The 20,124-nt window shown below is 39.1% G+C and overlaps 3 protein-coding genes across 4 annotated transcripts; 2 read left to right on the top strand and 1 right to left on the bottom strand.

Moving 5' to 3' along the window:
* Window positions 1–13,311: 13,311 nt before the first annotated feature.
* On the top strand, window positions 13,312–15,103 carry LOC126782116 (DNA-directed RNA polymerases II and IV subunit 5A-like). Its single transcript, XM_050507283.1, is given in 5 exon segments — window positions 13,312–13,518; window positions 13,597–13,633; window positions 13,636–13,772; window positions 14,348–14,461; window positions 14,667–15,103. Coding segments are annotated over 5 exon segments (612 nt in total). The 5' UTR covers window positions 13,312–13,320; the 3' UTR covers window positions 14,793–15,103.
* A 615-nt stretch (window positions 15,104–15,718) lies between these two features.
* Window positions 15,719–17,441, top strand: LOC126783415 (pentatricopeptide repeat-containing protein At1g20300, mitochondrial). Its single transcript, XM_050508880.1, has one exon. The coding sequence runs from the start codon at window positions 15,733–15,735 to the stop codon at window positions 17,332–17,334; it is 1,602 nt and encodes a 533-aa protein (XP_050364837.1). The 5' UTR covers window positions 15,719–15,732; the 3' UTR covers window positions 17,335–17,441.
* Window positions 17,442–18,249: 808 nt separating this feature from the next.
* On the bottom strand, window positions 18,250–19,111 carry LOC126784653 (uncharacterized). Of its 2 annotated transcripts, none has more exons than XM_050510129.1 (3): window positions 19,036–19,111; window positions 18,671–18,785; window positions 18,250–18,399 (listed from the first exon to the last, which is right to left on the bottom strand). In XM_050510129.1, exons 2-3 carry the CDS (start codon window positions 18,774–18,776, stop codon window positions 18,254–18,256), a joined length of 252 nt encoding a protein of 83 aa, XP_050366086.1. In that variant the 5' UTR covers window positions 18,777–18,785; window positions 19,036–19,111; the 3' UTR covers window positions 18,250–18,253. The 2 variants fall into 2 exon arrangements, with proteins under 2 accessions (XP_050366086.1, XP_050366087.1); XM_050510130.1 differs by having other exon boundaries at window positions 18,671–18,790; window positions 19,036–19,088.
* Between the last annotated feature and the right edge of the window lie 1,013 nt (window positions 19,112–20,124).

Genomic DNA, 20,124 nt, shown 5'->3' with positions numbered 1-20,124 from the left:
CAAATATTAATTCAGATCAGTGTGTGGTAGCAGCAACTTTCAGTTCCTCCAAGAATTTGGCGTTGTGCAGACCTGGAGACAAAACATGGAGTGTGTTTCGTCCTATAGATTATGGACAAGACTACGGCATTGGCCAATTATTGTTTTCCAGTGGCAAGCTATACGCCTTGATTGGTAGCAAGTTTAAGAAAGACACAACTGTAGCTCGGACCTTGAGATTCGGAGATCATGCACTGGAACTTATGATGGTCTATTGTCATATAGACCCTATCGTCGACCCATTATTAAGGGAGGATGTTCGTGAGTACAGAGACCACACGATCTACTCACATAATCAACTTGGATCATACTTGTTTGAATCAACTAACAACGAAGTCCTACTGATGATTAAACTGGACGACGTTATAATAAGAAATAACGATGCCTACGAGGACGAGGAAGAAGGCATTCGTCACGAGGACGACGACAGTGACATAGAAGAAGAAGAAGAAGAAGAAGAAGAAGAAGACATTCTTGAAGGCGAGGATGAAATCAGTGAAACCGATGAAGACATTGAAGGCGAGGATGAAATCAGTGAAACCGAAGAAGACATTCTTGAAGGTGAGGATGAAGTGAGTGACATAGAAGAAGAACTCTGTGGTGATTATAGTGAAGGTGACTATGATGATTACGATGAGGATAATGATGGTGATGAAGAACTTTACGGTGTGCATAACGAGGATCCGTCTGTTTATACAAGGACAAGCTACTTCTATATCTACAAGATTGACTCGAAAACTGACGGAAATAATGTATACACTAGGGTACAAAGTTTGGGAGACCAAATATTGTTTTTGGCCGGAGATAGATCTGCCTTCTCACTCTCTTCAAAGGATTTTGAAGGATACGGGGAGAGCTGCATTTATTTTGCAAGCAAAGGAACAAGCAGATTCGTGATTCCAAACTATCATAGATCTCGAGAGATTGGTACGTTCTACTTAGATACTGGCAAGATTATGAGATCTTTTCCCAGTATTGAGTTTACAACTCGGTCTCGAATAGGTTGGTATGTTCCAAGTTGATGATTGGTTAATTGTAAAGATTGAGATTGAATTTCAAGCTTGATAATAAATTGCAGAAACAGAATGGGATCTGAATGTTTGTATTGAATACAATTGTACATCATGAGTTCATGACTGATATATACATCTTTCACGTAACGCGACTAACATAACAATTTTCCCTTGCACATAATAATTTTTGGTTAGACTGGATTATAATCAGTTGAAAGAACACCACCCTTCAGCATTCAGCAAGGTCTACTACAAGTTTTGATTAGAATTGAGGCCGAAAACATCAAAGCTTACGAATGATTAGAGTCCTGATTAGCGATAAATGAAAATTTAAGCTCAAATAGGCTGCAATTCAATCTGGCTTCACAAATCACTGTTAGTACTTAGTATAGACATTAGTCACATTACCAAGCCATGAATCCCATGATAGTTTTGCAAAGTACTCTATGAAATCTGATAGTCACATTACAATTGGGCCTTTACACGAATTTTTCATCAAATATTATTGTCTTTTGTAGGCCTGGCTATGTATTAGGAAATCCAAGTGTGGCTAAAATTACTCTCCTAGTGAAATAATGATTTAAGGTAAAATATTACTCGTATGGTGGAATTCTAGTAGAATTATTTATGCATTAGATTCCATAATCGTTTCCTAATAGGGTTTTGTAACGAGAAATTTTTTAGTGTTACCGTAACACCACGTGACAATGTTTAATAGTCTATCATTTCAATCACAATTTAAAACACGCAAGATTTAATCAGAAAATATTATATTTTAGCTATTTTGTTAAATACTATTTTAGGTTTCTTTATAAAACCTTACACATTACACTCTAATACTCTAAACCCTAAAACCCTACACCCTAAACCTAAACCCTAAACTTGAATCCTAGTTTAAAATCATCAATACACATGAAATACATTTCACAAATAATAAAAATATGTTATATTATAATTTTGGTATGATAAATTCACGTGTCGAAATATAAAAATATGGAATACCACTAGGCATTGACACATGCTGTTACTATTACGGTAACATATAAAAATTTCTCTTTTGTAACCCAAGATAATTCTATAACAAGACCAATTCCACGTCTAAGTTTAAAGTCATAAAGAGTAAGACAAAGACTGTAATTATTGAATTGCATAGTCAAGGATTCCATATTCCTTATATTGTTTCTGACATTTTTCATACTAATTCAATTTCGAGTCTCTCACTGTGTGTTAATCTAGATGGCTCGAAAGGAGGATAAGCCTCCGAGTTTAACCTCGTTGAAGGAACTGATACCCTTGCAGCCATGGAAGACTCCACCGCCACCATTCCGGCAAAATTCATATGACCGATATGTAAAGGTGAAGGAGCCAACGATGAAAGATGGAGAAAGAGTTTATTGGGTACCAAAATCTCCAGAAGATGATGATGACGATGTTAGAAATATGAAAATTCCTCATGAGGGATTCTTTGACTTCGTTGACAAGTGGATCATCAAGAAAGTGCATCAATGGATTGATCGGAGTTTGGGAGAGTTACTGAGCTTACCAAAGTATGATCCATACAAAAGTACCAGATCGATTAAAGGACCAGAGTGAAAAACAACTATGCAGATATTTGTACAGAGGTATGTAAATTAAGGTTGTACCAGATCATCTCATTTCGTTGCTTGTAACAAAAGCTTATCAAACTCAATAATCTATAATTTATTTGCCTGACAAACTCTTTCGATCACGTACTCTAACATGTTATCACATATCAAGTACTTAACTTATAACTAATTTTCACATACATTCTGTACTTTCACATCTTTTATAATGTAAACCTATATTTCTTAAAAATAAAATAATACTAGCATTTTACCTATATATTTGTACGGATTCAACTTTGCACTACCCACTAAAATTGAGCTAACCACAACACTTCTCTTTCATTTTTATCTCTTGTAAATTTTCTTTTTTCCTTTACTATTTTACGTTTTTGACCCAATTTTGGTAAAGGAAAAATATAAAACCGACTGTTGGCTTTCTGGCCTTGTTTTGCTTAATAATATTCCCGTCTAGTTTTCTAAAAAATAAACGCGATCGGGCTGATGGACTTTCAACCCAAAGCCCATCTCGCAATCCCTGATATATTGTTTTAACCCGCACAGTCGGTACGTCGTCTACAACCCTCCTTTCTTCTTCTTCTTCTTCTTCTTCTGCGGCAGCCTCTCTCTTCTGTTGTCCCACTCTCACCGCGGGTTTTCATGTCAGCTTTCAGTCCGTTTCTAATTTAGAGCTTTACGTTTTATTATAAGATTATAGGTTCTGGGACGTTATAAATTCTGGCTAGGTTAAACTTTTATGCTATAAATTCGAAGATAAAAGATGTAACGACCCCAAAATTTCGAGCTTAAAAACTCAAAATTCTAAAGTCGTTAAACACAAAATAATCTCAATAAAATCGAAATCATTTAAGTGCACAGCGGATCATCACTGAGTTATCAATACAACTCAGAAAACCAATTATTACAACCCAAATTTATAATTTACATTACGTAAGTTGGAATGTAATAATCCTCACAATCTCTTACAAAATAGTCTCACAAAATCCTCACACAAGCTGGAGGTAAATCACTTCAAGTCCTCTGAGCGGTCCGTCAATTCCCGCTAATCTACACCTGCGGAGTCATCCACTACACCATCGAATTGGTGCACCGGGATTGTAAACACAAACCCGGTAAGCTTTACAGCTCGTATGAGTAAAATCAAAATATAATTCGCATATCAAAATATACGAAAGATCACAAAACAACAAATATAAATGCCCTCATGAGTCACTCGTCAGCCCATCTGGTTGACCCAAAGAAATATGAAATAAAACGTTCATGAGGAAATTAGGTAACCCTTCTGGTTACCCAATGCATTTATAATACGGGTACCAAGAACGCTGGTACACATCTGTTACCCCTCTCTTAATACACCGTTGATATTGGATAGCCACCCGCTACCCAACATCCAAAATACACCGAGTACCCATGAGCAGATAACCACCCGTTACCTCGCATGCAGTACTAAGGCAGACAGACTAGAGCTCTAACTGTATCGTAACTTTCGCCCGGCCAAAGGCTAGGTTCCGACTTGCCAAACACGTACAATAATCTCACATCATATTGTACCAATCACGTCCGAAGACAAATCAACATTTTAACAATCTCAATGTTAAAAATCACGTACAATAATCTCACATCATATTGTACCAAAAATCATGTCTGAAGACAAATCAACATTTTAACAATCTCAATGTTAAAATCACGTACAATAATCTCACATCATATTGTACCAAAAATCATGTCCGAAGACAAATCAACATTTTAACAAACTCAATGTTAAAATCACGTACAATAATCTCACATCATATTGTACAAATCAAAATCACATGCTCGATATTTAAATCTCGTCATCGAAATGACATAAATCACGATAAAATCATAACAGTATATTATATAGCAAACTATATATATATATATGCACATATTTACCATTTATACAATATATATATATATAATCCATTATATCGTATACATGTCATATTTCATAAACACGTCCGAAGACAAAAACTCGTCCGAAGACAAAACATTTTAACAAACTCATGTTAAAACCACGTACAATAATCACACCTCATATTGTACAAAAATCACATCACATGCTCAACATTTAATTCTCGTCATTCGAAATGACCAATTCCAATGAATTCATAACAGTATATAATATAGCAAACTATATATATATGTACTTATTACCATTTATACGATATATACGTAATCCACTATATTGTATACGTGTCGTAATTCAATATTAAAAACTCTTGCAAAAATCTTGGAATCACCGCAAGGGTAGATTCGTAAATAAGTGAGATTTTACTCACCTTCTTTCCTGCGTGCAACATCCACGACCCTGAAAGTAATTTCCTCACTCGTTTCGTCAGTCACCTAATAGCACGATAAATGCTTAGAAAATGATACTTAAAATATCAGGTGACGAGTTCAGCACAGCTAAATGTTGTTCATAAAACATTGTTCACGGAACACTGTTTATGTTTACTAATCACTGTTTTTACCAAAACACTGTTCAAAGTTACTGTTTTACCATGACACTGTTCACAGTTACTGTTTTACCATGACACTGTTCACAGTTACTGTTACAGATCACTATTCATGTGGAGTTACTATTCACAGTTACTATTCATTCGCGTTACTGTTCACCGACCGCCACCAATCATCACCAAATTTCACCACCACAACCTAAACAACATTTCCAACAACTTCCTAGTTGACACCAAGGTCTAAATCCGAGTCTAAACAGTCCAAACAACGAAGAACATGAAATCGGCACTATTCACAAACCCTAGAAAATTGAAATTTTGATTCGGGTACTTACACTTCGATTTGGCTCGATTCCTTTTGTGGGAATGTTGATGGGACTGAGACAAGCAAAACCCCCCAAGAATCTCGAGCCATGGTGGCCGGAGGAGGCGGCGCCGCCACAGCAGTAACTTCCGGCGGTTGCTACACCGTGTGTGGTTGTCGCCGGAGTGCAAGGCGTAGCCCAAAAGATGGAGCTCGTCGAGCCCGTCAGTTTGATAGGTGGCACGACACGAGGCGACGTCGGATGGTGGAGAAATCGGCCGGAGAAGGTTTTTGGGTCGGGTGAACAGTACCCGAGCTCAGGTGAACAGTACCCCCGATCTGATTTTTAGAAAAAATCTGATTTTCTGATTTTTAATCTCCTCTCCTTCCTTTTATACTATTTCCAAAATCGGAAACGAACTTCCGACGTTAATAACGTTTGCATCCGACGTCCGATTCGAACGCATGACGTGTCCACGAATTCGTATCGATGAGCTCTACGACTTTCGTGAATGAAGTTTTTGCAACCGAGCGACGGAATAAAAGTCGATCTATACGTTGCGGTAACGTTACGTTTTCTAATTAAACGATCCGAGAACGTTTCCGTTTTTATTTTGAAATGTCGCAAACCTCCAATTGTCGTCTTGAATTAATTTCACAAGTTTAACACTTAAAAAAATACTCGACATTTAGTTTCTAAAAATTCGGGTTATTACATTCTACCCCCCTTAAAAGGAATTTCGTCCCGAAATTCAAGTTCACTCAATAAACAACTGTGGGTATCCCGTCTTCATATCCGACCCTAGCTTCCATGATGCATCACCTTCATCATGATGGCTCTACAATACCTTGACTAGCTCCACTTCCTTCCTCCAAAGCTTCTTTGTGGATCTATTCAAAATACAAACCGGCTCAAAACAAAAGTGGTATTTTCCTTCACCTCAATGGTGTTATGATCGATCACATATGCGACACATCAGGATCATACTTCCTCAACATGGAAATGTAGAAGACGTTGTGAACGTCCGACATGCTAGTAGGCAAGGCTAGTTTTCCCACCTTCTCGAGAATCTCAAAGGCCCAACATACCTCGGTCAACTTTTCTTTCTTGTCAAATCTCACTACACCCAACTTGGCCCAATAGATAGGTGATCGACATGGTCTACCTTAAGTGCCTCATAGGGTACCATGCCGATGCTGGAAGGGTAATTGTCGTTGTAGGCGAACTCAATCAATCTCAAATGATTTCACAGCTACCTTAAAATCCAGCATACAAGCTCTCAACCTATCTTTCGTTACCTCAAACTTCCTCCATCAGACAATCTGTCACATGTCCTAACAATAATAGTCGAATGTGAGCTACTCAAAATATAATCATCCTCCCGAAACATAATGATGTTTTCAGCATAGAGGCGTCGACGCCCTCTTTTGTCTAGTTCACCACTCTCTTGCGATTTGACAGACTATCCTCACGTCATGAGTTAGCTCCTACCACTAAGCATGGTCAAAACTCTCAACATCTAACATGAGTCAAATCAATGATTAACACATGCCTACTACTTTCATCACACATAGTGGTTTTCAAATAAACGTGCTTTATCACGACAATACCTTCATGACTTCACCACAATCAAGGTTCTAAAAAGCGCTAGGCGGTATGCAGGCGGACAACCACCTCCTAGCGCCTAGACGGTTAGGCGGCCTCCTAGGCGGCGCCTAGGCGGTTTCGAATTATTAAATATTTATTTATTTTTATACATATATTTAAACTATTTTAATGATTAAAATATTTAATAATGTTTAATATTAATTTTAAAAATACTTAAAATAGTCTAAATTCACATAACTTAAATAGAAAGTCCATAAAAAAATATTTGAAGAAAAGATAAATAATGAAACAAATGTAATAATATTAAATCTCAATTTCTTTCTCTCCAAATTGTTTCCTAACTTATTCAGTATCGGACTCAAACTTAATATTCATATTTCTTTCCTCTTCTTTTGTTGATGAGATGATGAGATTCAATTTTCATAAAATAGACAGAGTGAGAGCTGCAGCATCTTTTAGTTTTTTTTTTAATGTCAAGTGATGGTTGACCGCCTATGACTAAATATGCCTGATTAGACCGCCTATGACTGAATAGGACCGCCTAGACCGCCTAGGACTGAATAGGGCTGCCTAGGACCGCCTAGGCGGCTGCTTAATTCACAAAACGCCACAGATAACCGCCGAGGCAAAAAGCGTGGCGGTGGGTGACCTCCTAGCGCCTAGACGCCGCCTAGGCGGTCTAGGCGGCCGCTTTTTAGAACACTGACCACAATGCATCGCTAGAATAACGAACCTACCATTCCTTCCAATCAACAAAATAATCTCCTTTCATGATCATCTTATTATAACCATAAAAAGTTGTCGTGCATGATACCCACTCAAGTACCATATTTGTATCGGCAACACGATAAAGAAATCTTAACTCATTGAGTTCACAACCACCACAGAACACCACCTTGGATTAAGAATTACTCTAAAAAAAATTCACCAGAGAATCGACTAATATACGCACAAGGCAGTAGAGAACCTCTACCACCACCACAAGAGTGACGCATCACGCATCCCATCACACTCACCAAAACTTACCGTCGAAAATTAATTACAGCTTCCTGCTTCCATGAGTGGTATGCCACAATTTGGGGTTCAAACAAAGAATGTATTTATCTCCCAACGGTGGAACATGAAAAATTAGATGAACTTTACAGCGCAAAATCCAACACGACCACAACCGAGATATACTTTACCCCTGGTTCATACATGCCTCAAATGCATGACATACGGTCCCACACAAATGCCCCAGTGCATCATCTAAGATATTGGTTCCTCCCACCGTTGTAGTACTAATAAGTTTAGTAATTACTTCAACAGAACCCGATATTAGGTCCACCATCTCCTCAAAACTAACCCAAAATGATCGCTATACCACCACTCTAAACAGTTGTTTCTTTACTTTCATTAAGAACCCTCATAGCCAACGCATTCGGCCAAAATAACTTCTCTGCAAGAAGTAATATAATTGATTACTCTTTATCGTAAAATTTATCCCTTGTTGAACACTTCAATCAACTTCGCCTTATCCAACAATAAACAATCTGATGCATAGAGGGAAAAAAAACTCTAAGTCTCCAACACTAACACCACTTGCACTTGAAAAGAAGATTTAGTCCTCAACCATTTTTTTACCAGTTAGAAGGTACTTGTCACGACCAATTCGTTAAAACACCACTAAGCTAAGGTCATCTCATACCTTACCTTCAATAGAGTTACTTCACCGCCATTGCGTCTCATTTGGACCAGTGGCATTGTGAAGTTCCAATCCCCAACACCAAAATAAATAAATCCTGAAAGACCAGCGTTCTCATTTAAATGCTCATCTAGCAAATAATTAATTCATATCGCCACATTGAGATTTCTCCATCACCTTATATTTCTTGCTCAGCCAAGAACAATGCGTAACATCAATTGTCTATAGCCGAACCAAAACAAGTTTGGAAAGTCACGTCGACAAAATGTGAATCTCAATTCAATAATTGTATTACCACTTTATGGACGTATCATATGGCCTACCACTCTGTTACCAATAGCGTTAGAGATGCTAGTCACGAAAATTTTCGTTAACCACTTCCAACCTATGGTCTACACATCTCTTACCTGAACATAATATCTCAACCTTGTTAGGCTTCAACTTAGATTACTTGCATAACTAAAATCTAGTCCTTAACATTTAAACACTGAACATCTCTCAATATAGGGTCAACGCTCTCTATCAAGACTCCTTGATAGTTCTCTGCCCTGATAGGAAACTATATACTCAAACCTGTTAGCATTCCAGTATTTGGATCGCATGTCAAACTCAGAGAGTATTGTAGCCTCTCTAAGCTGATCGCACTAGTCATTAAGTCTTTGACTTCATTTGTCCCATCCATACGGCGTCTTCGTTATAGAGGCTATAACACAGTATCTCCTGAAACGTCTCACTTTACTCTGATATCACAACGATGTCTGTGATAGCTACTTCAGATCCACATACTCAACATATGCCATGACTCAAACTCTCATGACATTATCCTCCTCGAGTCAAAGATACGAAACTCTGGTTTCCTGGGTCTACGAATGAACCCACCATGTCAAAACAATCAATCACCGTGTACTGCGTACTCAACCAATCAATTCCTATGATCACATCATAGGTGTGATCCGGAATCACGATCAAATAAGCAGAGAACTCTCCACTTCCAATCACAATAGGACAAGCCTTTCATTGTCTCAAATTCGAGGAACACTCCAAATGCGAAGTGACACATAAAGAGTTTCTCATAGATGTAGGAGTCAATCCTACCATCTCCTCTACCGAACTATCACTAATAAGTGTCGATATCATCTTCTTCTCTCTCAGGGTACTCAATCATCACAAAATAGATTATGATGCCCTCGATCCAGTGGTCCACTACCATATGATCCAGGCCTCTATAAAATAAGACGTTGACAGACGATTAAAGTCCTTGATCAACTTAACACACGACTATCGTCGTCTCTAACGACAGCAGCAGGGTCAACCTGTTCTGCCCGTGGAGCAGCCTCCTCCTAAAGGTTCTCCACATTGCGGACTCGGCCTGCAACCCTACCTCGGCTGCGACCTCTCGTCCGTCCTCGGCCATGTTCACGGCCCTTTTTACAAATTCATCACCATTCAACAATTAACACTCAGTCATACATGTGAAGTCTTGAATTCGACAAAATAGATCCAACCAATATCAATCATGAAATTTCAGAAGAATGTGAATCATCGGAGTATCGTCACAATACTCTCTACAGGACCAAACCATAAGGTATGGCTCCTAACACTCTCGCGTACCCGGCGACATATCAATACCGAGGAGCATGTGATGGGTGCCCGCCTGCAGTCGGATCATCGCTCCCGGATGATATTGATAATCACCAAATACGCACTTAGGCTCTGATACCAACTGTAACGACCCTAAAATTTCGAGCTTAAAAACTCAAAATTCTAAAGTCGTTAAACACAAAATAATCTCAATAAAATCGAAATCATTTAAGTGCACAGCGGATCATCACTGAGTTATCAATACAACTCAGAAAACCAATTATTACAACCCAAATTTATAATTTACATTACGTAAGTTGGAATGTAATAATCCTCACAATCTCTTACAAAATAGTCTCACAAAATCCTCACACAAGCTGGAGGTAAATCACTTCAAGTCCTCTGAGCGGTCCGTCAATTCCCGCTAATCTACACCTGCGGAGTCATCCACTACACCATCGAATTGGTGCACCGGGATTGTAAACACAAACCCGGTAAGCTTTACAGCTCGTATGAGTAAAATCAAAATATAATTCGCATATCAAAATATACGAAAGATCACAAAACAACAAATATAAATGCCCTCATGAGTCACTCGTCAGCCCATCTGGTTGACCCAAAGAAATATGAAATAAAACGTTCATGAGGAAATTAGGTAACCCTTCTGGTTACCCAATGCATTTATAATACGGGTACCAAGAACGCTGGTACACATCTGTTACCCCTCTCGTAATACACCGTTGATATTGGATAGCCACCCGCTACCCAACATCCAAAATACACCGAGTACCCATGAGCAGATAACCACCCGTTACCTCGCATGCAGTACTAAGGCAGACAGACTAGAGCTCTAACTGTATCGTAACTTTCGCCCGGCCAAAGGCTAGGTTCCGACTTGCCAAACACGTACAATAATCTCACATCATATTGTACCAATCACGTCCGAAGACAAATCAACATTTTAACAATCTCAATGTTAAAAATCACGTACAATAATCTCACATCATATTGTACCAAAAATCATGTCTGAAGACAAATCAACATTTTAACAATCTCAATGTTAAAATCACGTACAATAATCTCACATCATATTGTACCAAAAATCATGTCCGAAGACAAATCAACATTTTAACAAACTCAATGTTAAAATCACGTACAATAATCTCACATCATATTGTACAAATCAAAATCACATGCTCGATATTTAAATCTCGTCATCGAAATGACATAAATCACGATAAAATCATAACAGTATATTATATAGCAAACTATATATATATATATGCACATATTTACCATTTATACAATATATATATATATAATCCATTATATCGTATACATGTCATATTTCATAAACACGTCCGAAGACAAAAACTCGTCCGAAGACAAAACTCGTCCGAAGACAAAACATTTTAACAAACTCATGTTAAAACCACGTACAATAATCACACCTCATATTGTACAAAAATCACATCACATGCTCAACATTTAATTCTCGTCATTCGAAATGACCAATTCCAATGAATTCATAACAGTATATAATATAGCAAACTATATATATATGTACTTATTACCATTTATACGATATATACGTAATCCACTATATTGTATACGTGTCGTAATTCAATATTAAAAACTCTTGCAAAAATCTTGGAATCACCGCAAGGGTAGATTCGTAAATAAGTGAGATTTTACTCACCTTCTTTCCTGCGTGCAACATCCACGACCCTGAAAGTAATTTCCTCACTCGTTTCGTCAGTCACCTAATAGCACGATAAATGCTTAGAAAATGATACTTAAAATATCAGGTGACGAGTTCAGCACAGCTAAATGTTGTTCATAAAACATTGTTCACGGAACACTGTTTATGTTTACTAATCACTGTTTTTACCAAAACACTGTTCAAAGTTACTGTTTTACCATGACACTGTTCACAGTTACTGTTTTACCATGACACTGTTCACAGTTACTGTTACAGATCACTATTCATGTGGAGTTACTATTCACAGTTACTATTCATTCGCGTTACTGTTCACCGACCGCCACCAATCATCACCAAATTTCACCACCACAACCTAAACAACATTTCCAACAACTTCCTAGTTGACACCAAGGTCTAAATCCGAGTCTAAACAGTCCAAACAACGAAGAACATGAAATCGGCACTATTCACAAACCCTAGAAAATTGAAATTTTGATTCGGGTACTTACACTTCGATTTGGCTCGATTCCTTTTGTGGGAATGTTGATGGGACTGAGACAAGCAAAACCCCCCAAGAATCTCGAGCCATGGTGGCCGGAGGAGGCGGCGCCGCCACAGCAGTAACTTCCGGCGGTTGCTACACCGTGTGTGGTTGTCGCCGGAGTGCAAGGCGTAGCCCAAAAGATGGAGCTCGTCGAGCCCGTCAGTTTGATAGGTGGCACGACACGAGGCGACGTCGGATGGTGGAGAAATCGGCCGGAGAAGGTTTTTGGGTCGGGTGAACAGTACCCGAGCTCAGGTGAACAGTACCCCCGATCTGATTTTTAGAAAAAATCTGATTTTCTGATTTTTAATCTCCTCTCCTTCCTTTTATACTATTTCCAAAATCGGAAACGAACTTCCGACGTTAATAACGTTTGCATCCGACGTCCGATTCGAACGCATGACGTGTCCACGAATTCCTATCGATGAGCTCTACGACTTTCGTGAATGAAGTTTTTGCAACCGAGCGACGGAATAAAAGTCGATCTATACGTTGCGGTAACGTTACGTTTTCTAATTAAACGATCCGAGAACGTTTCCGTTTTTATTTTGAAATGTCGCAAACCTCCAATTGTCGTCTTGAATTAATTTCACAAGTTTAACACTTAAAAAAATACTCGACATTTAGTTTCTAAAAATTCGAGTTATTACAAAAGACAACATAGAGAAGCAACACTTGTTTTCGAGAATGTTCGGTGTTGTTTGTAATCACAGATGAATGTTATTAAGGTGGGTTTTGTTACTTTTGTAGATTATAAGCAACGATGTTGACGGAAGAAGAGATTACGAAGCTCTACAGAGTTCGGAAGACACTAATGCAAATGCTGAAAGACAGGGACTACACGATTGTGAATCATGATCTGAACATGTCAATGTCGCAGTTCAAGAACAAATATGGAGAGAACATGAAAAGGGAGGACCTTACTATCAATAGTAGGAAGAAAGACAACGAGTCTGATCAGGTATATTGATGGTTTTTGTGTTGTTGGTTGAAGTAGTGTTGTTTGGGTTTTATTTAATTGATGGTTGTTGTGTACCAGATTTACGTGTTTTTCCCTGATGAACCTAAAGTTGGGGTGACGAAATGAAGAGTTACGTGAATCGCATGAAACAGGAGAATGTGACTAGAGCAATCTTAGTTGCTCAACAGAATCTGACTCCTCAGGCAAAGTCCGTCAGTGAGATGGGTTCAAAGTACCACTTGGAGATTTTCCAGGTGAAGTTTAATTGTTTATTTATCGTTTCATAAATTTTTGTTCTTGAAACATTGTATTCCTTACCTATTGAATTGTTAGGAACCAGAAACTTGGTATTCGGAATATGAAAACTTTAGGCAGACAGGTGTACACTTAATAATTAGCTTAGTTTGTCTCTGTTATAATTCTGTTTTTGATGGACTAGTAATGTAATTCAATGTGCTTGAAACTATTGTCATTCTGCCACTTAATAGTGACAAGTTGGAGGCATGGGGTTATCTGTTAATGCTAGTTAACAGGGATGCCCAACTGTTTTAGCAAGGCCCCTCTTGGTTTGCACGCCCAAGTTTTAGCCAAGAATGATGTTTTTGTTGCTATATATCTATGTGTTTGCAAATTGAAACAATAATAGAACAGTCACTTTTATAAGACGTTCTCCTCAATGAGGAAAAACTAATGTACTTGGAGGGGTTAGGTTGTACCGTTTGCTTATTTCTTTTATGGTTGTTGTCGGAACATCTCCAACTAATGCTTATGTAATCACAGTAATTTTGTTTAGAAGATTTTGTTTTCTGAGTTTAGTCTATTGGTTCAGGAAGCAGAATTGTTGGTGAATATTAAAGAGCATGTTCTAGTTCCTGAGCATCGGGTTCTTACAAATGAGGAAAAGAAGACTTTGCTGGAGAGGTACACCGTGAAAGAGACACAGGTCAGTCCTAAACAATGCTATGTTTGAATAGCAACAAATTCTTGAAGCTAGTTGCATAAATCTGTTTGTTGTCATGCTTGATTTTACTTTGCACCTTCCAAACAATACAAACTGTTGATCTTTTTTCAAGATTGGAATGGCTTCTGTGGTTACCAAACTGATTTGGATGCCTGATTCATCTTCATTTTCGGTAAATGGTGTTCAGCTTCCTCGTATCCAGCTTATTGATCCGATTGCAAGATATTACGGGCTTAACCGTGGACAAGTTGTGAAGATAATTCGGCCAAATGAGACTGCAGGACGATATATCACCTACCGTTACGTTATCTGAGTACTCACTAGATGAAACCTTGATTGCATTAGTCTTCTTCATAGAGTTCACAATATTCCAGGCTTAAGCGTGGACAAATTGTGATGATAATCCGGCTAAGTGAGACTGTAGGACGATATGCCATCTTCTGTTATGTCGTCTAAGTACTTTTGTTATAAGCTGAAACCTGAATTCCAGTAGTCTTATTTTAATTGTCGTAATGGTAGGTTGGCTCAGTTGAGATATTGGAGATTTCTGATGTCTTCAACTCGTGTTGTGCATTGTAGTATCTGTAATGTGCGGTTGCGTAATGCTGAACTCCCAGTGATCTATATGCTGCCCTCATTTTCTGACTGAGTCAGCCCAGCCTGGCTTCAGATTGATGATGGGAGGTGAGGCAATCTATGAAGACTGTAGATGCCTGATGCCCAAACAACAACTGTTCAAAATCTTTCTAATTTGACCCCAAAAAAAATCTCTCTGATTTGCTCGTAGGACCGTACAACCGGCGGGATAATATTACGATTTCCATCGCCGTTTTGGTGTCGGACACATGCTCCTTAAACTCTGTATAAAAGGCAGGTCATCAAAGATTTCTCTTATAATGTGTGAGTTTGAACATGCGAACAACCATTTCTATGTTTACGGACTTCATGTAGCCTCTTTTGCTCTATTTAGTATAAACTTATCATTCTTTCTGGCATGGATATTTTTGACAAATCCACTTTTTGGTGATCATGTTGATACAAAAAAAAAAGGTTTTTAGTGGAGATATGACGTAAGAAAAAAGAAAAAATAAACATGTCAATGGCCCATTCTTCTGCATTGAGGCCCATCTATTAAGGGCTCTACCGGAACAAAAACGGTGTCGTTTAGAGCCAATATTCGCGCTCCAGTCTCCTTCACTCTAGTCTCGTTCTCAACTTCTCATTTTCACACTGAAACTTCAGCAGCAGCAGCTATGGCCGCCTTAACCAAATCAAACCACCCTCTCCGCCGCTTTCTCTCTCCTCTCTCCCAACGACTTCTCAATCCCTCTTCTCTCTCTTCAGTTTCACAACCTCACCTCCAAGGCGACGACGACGACGACGACACTTCCCAAACCGCCCCCAACTCCGCCACCGAAGAAACCCTAATCGCCGACACATTCCACTCCTTAATCAAAGACCACCACCGCAACAACCCTAACCCTAACCCCAGCCCGGCCCCTCCAACCCCTACCTACACCATCCCTTCTCTCTCCTCCGACTTCTCCCAGCTCTCCTCCGCCGTCTCTCCCGCCGTCGTCCGCCGCATCATCGAGAAATGCGGCGCCGTCCGCCACGGCATCCCCGTCCTCCAGGCCCTCGCCTTCTTCAACTGGGCCACGTCACGTGAGGGGTTCGAGCACAGTCCGGAGCCGTACAACGAAATGGTCGACCTCGCCGGAAAAGTGAGGCAGTTCGATTTGGCCTGGCACGTGATCGACTTGATGAAGGCTCGGAATGTGGAGATTACGGTGGACACATTCTCGATTCTGGTTCGCCGGTACGTGAGGGCCGGATTGGCTGCGGAGGCGGTGCACGCGTTTAACCGTATGGAGGAGTATGGCGTCAATCCTGATAGGATTGCTTTCTCTGTGGTGATCGGCATTCTGTGTAAGAAGAGAAGAGCCAGCGAAGCGCAGGCGTTTTTCGATAACTTGAAGCATAAATTCGAGGCCGATGTTATTCTGTACACTAGCTTGGTTAATGGATGGTGTAGAGCTGGGAATATAGCCGAGGCTGAGAGAGTGTTTAGGGAGATGAAGGCGGCGGGGATTGAGCCGAATGTGTATAGCTACAGCATTGTGATCGATGCGTTGTGTAGGTGTGGACAGATTACACGCGCTCATGATGTTTTCGCGGAGATGATTGATGCAGGCTGCAATCCGAATTCTATCACATTTAACAATCTTATGAGAGTTCATGTGAAGGCTGGAAGGACAGAAAAGGTGTTGCAGGTTTATAATCAGATGAAGAGGCTGGGGTGCAATGCGGATGTCATTACTTATAATTTTCTCATAGAGTGTCATTGTAAGGATGAGAATGTTGAAGAGGCTGCCAAGGTGCTGAATTTGATGGTGAAGAAAGGCTGCAGCCCTAATGCATCGACTTTCAATCCTATATTTCGGTGCATCGCGAAGCTGAAGGATGTGAATGGCGCTCATAGGATGTATACTAAGATGAAGGATTTGGATTGCAAGGCGAACACAGTGACCTACAATGTGTTAATGCAGATGTTTGCGGAATCAAAGTCTACTGATATGGTGCTCAAGCTGAAGAAGGAGATGGATGAGAATGAAGTGGAGCCTAATGTGAACACGTATAAGGTCTTGATATCCATGTATTGTGCAATGGGGCATTGGAACAATGCTTACATGTTCTGTAGGGAGATGATTGAGGAGAAATGCTTAAAACCGAGTATGCCTGTGTATGAGATGGTTCTGAAGCAGTTGAGGAATGCAGGACAATTGAAGAAACATGAGGAATTGGTCGAAAAAATGGTTGACAGGGGCTTCGCTACCCGGCCATTAGCAGTCTAGAATGAACCAGTGCCTGCTTCATTTTTGTTTTAGTAATGGAATATTCTTTGTACTGTTTTTATGAATTTCAGGTGTATGTTTCATTGTTGTTATACTACTAAGCTTGGATACCATTAGGGATTCCTGTAATCTTCCATAACAGATCATTTCAATCCGAGATCAGATTAGTGACTCTTTAGGATTTTGATAATACCCTTTCCATCTTAATGAAATGTTTTATGTTTTCATTTAAGCACATGCAGAACTATGTCAAGAGAACTAAATGCAAGGCAGAAGCTGATAGGGATTGGCTAGACTAGGACAATAACACTAGGAAGCAAAGAACTCAACATGAAACAACCAAAAACATAGAGATGTAGGCTGTAAGACTAGGGTAGGTACGATATATTTGAGTTATGGGCTAAGTATCCCAAGAAACTCTATTTTCTATTAGATAATATCAAAAGCAAGCTCATTACAAAGACACTGAAACCCCCTAATATATTAGTTACGAAACGTAACAGTAATCCTAATGAAAACAGAAATAAATGATAATAAAGACCTACAACTGCAAGAACAAACATAAAGATCCAAAAACAGCAATGAAAGACAATAAACTCCTAATTTAAGCTAGCAGTTTCGGTTCTTTTTGGATGCTCCTGCATCAGAACTTTTTATATACATTGAATCATTCGCGCAACAGGCTTGGTTAAACTGACGATAGCCAGCGTTCATTTGAAATACCTTTTAAGAAAAAAAATTGTGGCAACTTAGCTAGTCACACTTTGGTACAATATGGTTCACTATTAATCATGGTGAAAATTATAAAGAGAAACTAAGTTCTTGGACCTCGCTAGATTTAGACAACAGTCAATGTGCGACTACAATGTGATGTTAAGCTTTCAGAAATTCAACGACTTACAGAGTGCAAATCTCTTCCTTACTCAGGATGGCCTTGCATGTCAAGCATCTCATCTAGATGTTTTAATCTCTCTCGTCCTTCGCTAAGTAAGTAACGAATCTTCTGCCTGTCATTGCAGTCTCGACTATTCTCCATTTCTTGTCTAATCGTCGTTCTTAGTTCACCTGTAAAAATCAACTTATGATAAAGCTGATGTGATCTTTCCTACCTTATGCATCCAACTTTTCAAGAGCATAATCTTCCTAGGAACTATAAGCAAAATGATAAAGCTGATGTGATCTTTCCTACCTCAAAACACATTCCAAGTGTATGCTAAAGCTGAACAACGATATTATCATAGAACTATAATGAACTATGGAAATAAACAATGCCATCGAAATCAGTCGCAACAATCATATTGCACAAACAGATTTTGCTTAAGGTAAAGAATTTGACCTCTAGCCTCGACAGGGGCTCTTCGAGTAACCCTTAGGGCTTGCCTGTACAGCTTAAAGACTCGAGCGCGGAGAAGGAAATCCTGCAAATCAAAGGGAAGAGCCATAATCGACTCCTTTCCTCAAAAACACACATTTACCATGTCAGACTAGCACACTAATCCACAATTAGCTAATTAACCTAACTCTCTTCCTCATCTCTAAATGTAATTTGTATATAGCAAGCAATTCAGAACATCGTAGTAATCGATTTCATCAAGTCCATAGGTTATTTCTCATCGTTCATACACACGATGAAACACAAATTGAAATTGTATCATTACGGACTTCAAGTTACAGAAAAATAAAACTGAAAGATGAGCGCACCTGCAGGCAAAGAGACGAGGGGATTTAGCGGTGGCTGTTCTGGAGCTTTTAGTGGTTCTTCACAGTTCACAGTTCACAGTTCAGTTCGGAGTCTCGGATCCAACCGAGTTGGTCGACAGGTCGAGTATAGTAAGATGCTAAGAGCATGATGGGCCTTCTTACAAGTGAGGCCCAAAGTAATTTGTTTTACGGGCCATTGCAGAGTCCCACTGTGATTTAAAGTTTTAAACTACAAACGTAAAAATCTTATAAAATAATTTATCTATCCCTCTAAAGTTACGATCCTGTTTTAGAGCTACACTGTGAAGATACCCCAGAGGGCCAACTTCTCGCTCGAGCTAAATGTCCAACCACCCTAATTACCTTAAGTCGGACATGCATTAGTGTTGTAAGGTCATGCCAGCTTAATTTAACGTCCTAAAGAATATAAGGAGTCACAACAAATCTTATATATTCGCACAATTTAGAGTAATAGTTTTTTTTATGAGAGGGTAGTGTACTATATTTGTGTTGCAGGAAGGTGCAAATTGCAAAAGAAATGAATAAGATCCATGAGAAAGTAGAAAGTAGAAACTACAAGCCTTTTGTGGCTAGATCCATGACGTCGAGCACAGTGACTAGTGCTTATGTTAGTTTCAATCATAACACTTCAAAGAACATGCTTGATTATATTAAATCAAATCCGAAAATGCATGGGTAATTCAAGCTTGGGAGCGGCAGGTGAATCCCGCTGTTGTTGTAACATTCTTGTACGTATACAATATGGGAAAGAAGACAGAAACATCACCATTAGAGCGTTGGGGGTTGTCTTGTTCGCATCTTATATTTAAGATTTGTGGGTAGAGGAAGCTTCATAGTACGTTCACATCGTACTCGTTGCTCATCTTTGATCATCATATACATATATGATATATTCCAATCCTGATTGAACCAAAGTCCAACATAGAGTTCGTAGTTTCATACCGACCACACCCATATGGATTTAATAACTTCTGTATATACAAATAACAGTTCTCAGCTGACTTAGTTTGCTTCCCCATTTGCCATAGTCTAAACCGTGTGCTAGTTCTTACATCAAGTGTCTAATCT

The sequence above is a fragment of the Argentina anserina genome, chromosome 2, assembly GCF_933775445.1.
Source record: "Argentina anserina chromosome 2, drPotAnse1.1, whole genome shotgun sequence".
NCBI lineage: Eukaryota > Viridiplantae > Streptophyta > Magnoliopsida > Rosales > Rosaceae > Argentina > Argentina anserina.
This window is presented reverse-complemented; position numbering and strand designations above follow the sequence as displayed.

Coding starts and splice junctions, on each gene's coding strand:
- LOC126783415 (XM_050508880.1), top strand. CDS start 15,733: ATGGCCGCCTTAACCAAATCAAACCACCCTCTCCGCCGCTTTCTCTCT.
- LOC126784653 (XM_050510129.1), bottom strand. CDS start 18,776: ATGGCTCTTCCCTTTGATTTGCAGGATTTCCTTCTCCGCGCTCGAGTC. Junction 18,400..18,670: donor AGCCCCTGTCGAGGCTAGAG/GTCAAATTCTTT, acceptor TGATTTTTACAG/GTGAACTAAGAACGACGATT.